The sequence below is a fragment of the Episyrphus balteatus genome, chromosome 1 (genome assembly GCF_945859705.1).
Source record: "Episyrphus balteatus chromosome 1, idEpiBalt1.1, whole genome shotgun sequence".
NCBI classification, from domain to species: Eukaryota; Metazoa; Arthropoda; class Insecta; order Diptera; family Syrphidae; genus Episyrphus; species Episyrphus balteatus.
This window is the reverse complement of record NC_079134.1, coordinates 154787658-154793794: the sequence shown is the minus strand read 5'-3', so window position 1 is coordinate 154793794 and position 6137 is coordinate 154787658. Positions and strand designations below refer to the sequence as shown.

At 29.1% G+C, this 6137-nt stretch overlaps 2 protein-coding genes across 2 annotated transcripts; one reads left to right on the top strand and one right to left on the bottom strand.

Annotated features, from left to right (window-relative positions):
* Positions 1 to 2500: 2500 nt before the first annotated feature.
* Positions 2501 to 4140, bottom strand: LOC129921349 (trafficking protein particle complex subunit 2-like protein). Its single transcript, XM_056003147.1, has 5 exons — positions 4017 to 4140; positions 3315 to 3487; positions 2841 to 2928; positions 2699 to 2778; positions 2501 to 2632 (listed from the first exon to the last, which is right to left on the bottom strand). The coding sequence occupies exons 1-5, from the start codon at positions 4107 to 4109 to the stop codon at positions 2587 to 2589; spliced, it is 480 nt and encodes a 159-aa protein (XP_055859122.1). The 5' UTR covers positions 4110 to 4140; the 3' UTR covers positions 2501 to 2586.
* Positions 3749 to 4862, top strand: LOC129921348 (protein Vhl). Its single transcript, XM_056003146.1, has 2 exons — positions 3749 to 3973; positions 4123 to 4862. The coding sequence occupies exon 2, from the start codon at positions 4203 to 4205 to the stop codon at positions 4746 to 4748; it is 546 nt and encodes a 181-aa protein (XP_055859121.1). The 5' UTR covers positions 3749 to 3973; positions 4123 to 4202; the 3' UTR covers positions 4749 to 4862.
* The last annotated feature ends 1275 nt before the right edge of the window (positions 4863 to 6137 follow it).

Genomic DNA, 6137 nt, shown 5'->3' with positions numbered 1-6137 from the left:
TAACATAATGTACCTTTTTGTAAAGCAAATTTTTTTATTTCATTTTGTTTCTAAATAAAGATGTTTTCGAAAAAATTATTTTTAAACTCAAAATTAAAAAAAAAAAAAAACAAGTTTTTTTCAAGATTTTATGTAATTTAAGTAGGGTAAGGCGAGGAGGTCTCGACATGTAGGAGGTTTCATCAAACTCAAATTTCTCCCTTCCTTTACATTTGATTGAAACGATTACTACCTACATATATTTAACGCTTCGAAGTATACCATTTTATTTTCCTTTATTCTGTTCAATTACTGTAATTGCGGAACAAATTATTTCGTATTTTGTTTTTTGTGAAGTGCAGATGTAATTTTTCTTGGTAAGTTCTTAAGCGATACTTTTTTTTGTTTTAAGATTTTGAATGCGATTTGTTGATAAATAAATTAGGTAAATAATAGTGTTCTAATAATTGTAATCATTTAACGTGAATATCAATGTGTAAATTTTCTAAATAAATTTATTAATTGTCTTGTGTTGAAGGAGGTTTCGGCATGTTTTGCGTAGGAGGTTTAGTCAAAATGTAGGAACATCCTTATTTTATTCTTATAGTACGTTTTAGCTTTTTTTTCATATTAAAACCTGTATAACCTTTCAGTGAAAATAACACAAAAATAAAAAAGTAGGTATCCTTATCCTGAGAAGACATTTGATAAGTTAGCCATGCTAGAAGCAGAGGCTACGTTTAGCTGCTGGGGTCCCGGAGAAAAACTAAATTTGGGCCCCTTTGCTCTTTATTTTTCTTTGTAAGAAAATGTAAGTTTCCTTTTATTTTTGTTTACCTTAGGTATTCAACATTTTGTACCTTGTTTCGGCCAGTTTTTATTTCAATTTAAAGTTTAATAAGTGCACTTCTGGTTCGATTTACCAATGAAGAAAGATTTAAAACTGACTTTGTGGAGCGTTTTTTTCACCGGAGCCCCTTTTTTTACTTGAATATTTTAAAAAACGTTCAAATGACAAAGCAAATTAGAAAAAGATATTTTTTTTTAATTTCTCAATTGGCTTAAGCAAACTTAAAGAGCACCTTTTTAATTTAAAATTGGAACAAAAATTTACTCGTAGGAGTAAAAAATTAATTTTTGCAAAGCAAATAAGCACAACTAGCTAGAGTTCTTGAGATTGAATTTTTCAGACTCCTCATTCATTTTTTTTAGAACCCAATAAAGGTTACGAGTTCCCACCTATTGTATGGTTAGCCAAAGAGACCCCTAATTTGAATTTCTTATGTTCCTGGTGATTCGTCGATAAGTAATTTTTCGAACTGACGGAACCTCCTATGGCATGATGAAACCTCCTACTTAAAAGTCGGAACCTCCTACAAGGTAGGATGTTTCGTCACTTTTTCTTTATTTACTAATTTACAATAAACTTTGATATGGGTAGTAATTTACTTACTAAAATTTGTTTTTGAATGAGCTTAAACCTTAATAAAAAGCATTTTATGTAAAAAGATGGCTATTTATAAAAGGAAGTTCTTAATTTTTAACAATATCCGTTAACGTGTCATAACCTACTCGCCTTACCCTACTAATTTGTGTTGAAAAATACTATACCTACTCCTTTTAGTCTTTAGTCAAAAACAGAAAACTAGAAGAAGAAATGTCTTGTCGTTTTCGAGAAATAAGAAAAAGAAAAAACAAAACCAAATTTCAGAATCTTTTTATTTTTACGTAGCTTGACTTGTTGGTGAATTAATTTGTGAAAAATGACCTAACCTTTCTTCAATTATCTATTTGAAAAAAAAAAAAAAATCAGGGTTATATAAATAAAGTGACATGCATAGATAGGGCTCTATCAAATTTAAAACTCACGTTAATATTTATCTGAGTTCCAAATTATTTCACTATATCAAAAACAAATTTAAAAGTCAGCTTAAAGGCTAACACTCGATTAAAATGTAAGCAAGCGTTAACCTTAAAAATGACTATTTAATTGGTTATTGGTTAAGTGACATATGTAGAATTAAGTGAAATGTCAAATGAGCTTTGAATTTAATTATTAAACGCGATTGCCCGGGAGTTTTCATTCAGAATAGGGCTGATTAATGTGATACGATATATTCATGAATACTTAAATAAGAAACCAAAACCAAGAAAACTTTGTTACCTCCAGCCGAAAAATGTGGCCCTTATTAATAGACCCGAATTTAGCAAAACTCGATTTTAACAAAAATAAATAAATAGTATGTAATAAAACATACATCTAACTTCTAAACTTAGAATTGGCTTAGAAGCAGTTCACCTATAACTAAGTCGATATTAAAATGATAGCACTTTTTAATTTTGAAATGAAATGTAGGTATGTTGGTATGTATGTTTTATTTTTGTTAAAATCGAATTTTCGCTAAATGCAGGTCTATTACTAAGAGCCATAGTTTTTTTTTATTACTTTGCGCCTATAATTTTAGATTATGTTCATTTGAAAAATCCCAAAATCACATAGATTTGAATATTTTTTTTTTATTTCAAAACAAAATTCTTATTCCATTCATTTTTTTAATAATTTATTTTATGATTCATACAAATTAACGTTATCTTAAACTATAACTTTTATGAATTTCCGCTCATTATATTTCGTACAGTTTTGTCGAATTTTCTGTAAAATTTTAAAATTTAACTATTTAATATATTTTTTTTATTTAATCAAATTATTTTTTTTTACCTGGAAGTAAGTTGCTCTCCAGGAGCATAAAATGGATTACAGACAGCATCGGTGTACAAAATTTGGAGATTTCGGAACATCTACCAAAATTTAAAAAAAATTAAATAAAAAACTGATTGGACACTTAAATCAATGTACTTACCGATCTAACTTCATTTTCTCTTAAAGCAATATTCCCAGAGTCAACAACGATTATGAATTTAATTTTAGTATTTGTCACAAATCCATAGCTGTGAGAGGCAATTAGATTAAAAGGATTATACAGTAGATATATTAAGTTCAGTTGTACAAATATTTGAAAAATTCGTTTAGCAATTTTTATACTCTTATATCAACGAAATAGCTAAAATTTAATTCTGGTCCAAAAATAGCTAAGTACAAGCTAACCACAGATGAACCACAGTTAAATCGCTGGATTAAAAATCTGAACTAAACTTTAACCATTCTTGTACAACTGATTCTTAGGCCCAATTTATTCAATCTACATTATATTTAAAATCTCCATTAAAAATTTGAAAACTGTCAAATCGCATTCAAATTTTAAAATTTCCCTTTTTAAATGGCGACTTTTAATGGAGTGTGAATAAATTGGACCTAAAAAATTTAAATAAATTACATTTTATGAGTTTCTGTTGTATATAAAAGCCCCAAATACAGTTCTTTAGATTCAGGAGTAGCTTTTGGTGTTGGTAAGCATTTTTCTTCTACAACATCTAAAGCCGCATGAACTTGATATTGAAGTTCTAGCTCTTTGTCCAAGTCAGTTGTCGCCAAGTACAAAGGTGCATTCTGTAAAAGAAACTCACTTAAAAAAATATAATATATAAAAAAAATATTTTCTTAAAAAAAACTTTGTTACACCCTGTGAACGAATTTTTAAACGTCGGCAAGGTAGTGCATATTTACTAACAGCTGTCATCAAAATGACAACCTTTCTAAACGAATTATAAACTAATTTCCTCCCCAAAATGATTCATCTTAATTAATTTAATTGTAGAATGATATCTTCTTTATGAGAAATTTAAGTATAAATGATTTCAAGTTAAACAAATAAACAAAATAACACAAATAAGCCATAAAATAACAATGAAAACAAAATGTAAACAATCACTTCAATACATCATACTTTCTCGCTCTTTTTCTCAAAATGTCATCGCGACCGTGAAGGAATGTCAAGAAAAACAGCATCAATTTTTTACACTTTTGTTATCGTTTAAAAATCGGTCATTTCCACCCAAATTCACTATTTTTAACATCATATCGATTCGTTAATAAGTAAGTTAATCAAATACACTTTTATTAGACATAAAAATCTTACATCTTTTCCAATAATTGATATACAAACAGCCATTTCAATTTTTTCCAACTTTTTCGTTTCAATTTTTTTTTCCTGTTGGCTATGTTGACACATTCACAATGAGTAGAAAAAGAAGAACTGTCAAACGAAAAACTTCTTCTTTGCATCACAACTGCCATCTATGTATACACAGTTAAACTAATAATAATGGACTTGATATGGAACATGGAAGACGGAAGTGCAAATTCAAATGAAAAAATACGTTCAATAGATTCCACAGAAAAATCGTTTTTAATGTTTGTCAATGGCACATCACGAAATATAACGATATATTGGTTAGATTATAATGGCACACCAAAAGTCTTCCAACGTCTGCGTCCACGTGGAGCAGTTGAAGTCAATACATTTCGATCACATGCATGGACTTTTAGAGACGCCTACAATGGCGAACGCATGAAGGTTTTAAATCAGTCAGTTTATGTAGCGGAACCTTATTTTATGAGACATCCCCGGGATCCGGGTGTTTTGGTATCAGCTAGAAAAGTTCTAACTGTACATTTTCCACTTAGAACATTGAGAGAAAATATGCTTTGGCATATTGTTAGGGAAATGAATTGTCGTTCCGAGGAAACAATTGAACAATATGATCTTCCAAGAGTATTGAAAGACGATTTGATATCAATATTTAAACAGGTTTTGGCATTTAGACGAAGTACGGGCAATTTGGAGTTTTTAATGTTTTACAATAACTGACACTAAATAAATAAAAAACCAAGAGGTGCTTTTATAAATTTAGAAAATTAAGTTAATTGTCTATAAGTATTGTGATTTAGTAGGTAAAATAAATAAAAATTTTAAAAAATTGAATACCACAATGTTTAATTATTCTTTTCGAAATTACTTTATTTTAGAAGAAGAGATGATGCAAGGCGTTTTTTCGGTCATATCTAATGTAGAGATTGTAAAATATATTTTCCGTTAGAAGCATTGACATTTGACAATGCAGATTTTGTATGTCTTTTCTTGGAATATTATTAATGTAAGATAGGTTCAGGATTCCAAAACAAAAATTCAGTTCGAGATAAGAAACATAATCAGCCCTATCGTGAGTGTCACGTGAACAAGATTCCACCCGGAAAAATTTAATTTCATTTTTTTTCCTATGAGTGAGTTCCGGGCGAAAAGTTATTCACTTTCGAAGATCTCCCTGTGTTTTCAACTTTGTTTAAGGTAATTTTATTAAAAAAAAAAATTCCTAAAAATAAAACAACCCTAAATAAAATAGAAGTTTTTCAAAAATTCATATTTCAAAACGCAGCGCCAAAAAATAGGAGGAGGAGCCTAATTTTTTTTTCATAAGCTTTCCAGTGGCATCTTTCAAATTTCAAATCACTTTTCGAAGGTCTACCACATGTTTTCATTGAAAAAAAATAACATTAATAACTTGGTTTTGAAATTTTTCAATACCTCTCTCAACCTTAAAATAAATGTATCTATCGATTAAAACAAAGTTCAACTCTCTACGACTTTTCGTTTAGAAAATAGCCACTTTTTTGCAATGTCGTTTTACCCATATTTACCCTATTAAATCTTTGAATTTCTAAAAATCCTTTTGTAGTGCCCACTTTCAATTATATATCTTTCAAATATTTTATCAGCGATTTTTCTATCTAGTATAATCTGTACGCCAGGTAAAAACCGTCCGATTCGTATTAAATCAAATTGTCGCTCCAACGAATGATACCTCGCATGGCCGATTTTGTATGTTTAAAAAAATCCATGTTCAATTCAAGTCGGCAGATCATTTCGCAGCCAAAAAATTAGAAACAAATAAAATTTCCGTTTTAATTTTGATTCTTTTTCGTAAATAATCTTGAAAAGGCGAGAAGAGAGCAAAGATTTTTTTTCGTGGGTTATCAATCTGAAAAAATGAGTAAAGTAATAAAATGAAAATATTTTACCAAATTTCTTACTCATGAAATTAAGTAAAATATTTTATTAAAAAAAAAAATAGGTTTTGGTAATTTTTGTCTTTTTGAGCTAAAGGGGGGGGGGGGGGTCTCAGTCATATGAATTATAAGTCTGTTAAGTTTCAACTTCCCCCTATACGCTATACCCCCACCAAATAGGATAAAAATATGT

Coding starts and splice junctions, on each gene's coding strand:
- LOC129921349 (XM_056003147.1), bottom strand. CDS start 4,109: ATGTGTCAACATAGCCAACAGGAAAAAAAAATTGAAACGAAAAAGTTG. Junction 2,929..3,314: donor ACAACAGAAACTCATAAAAT/GTAATTTATTTA, acceptor TGCCTCTCACAG/CTATGGATTTGTGACAAATA. Junction 2,633..2,698: donor GGAGAGCAACTTACTTCCAG/GTAAAAAAAAAT, acceptor AAAATTTTACAG/AAAATTCGACAAAACTGTAC.
- LOC129921348 (XM_056003146.1), top strand. CDS start 4,203: ATGGACTTGATATGGAACATGGAAGACGGAAGTGCAAATTCAAATGAA.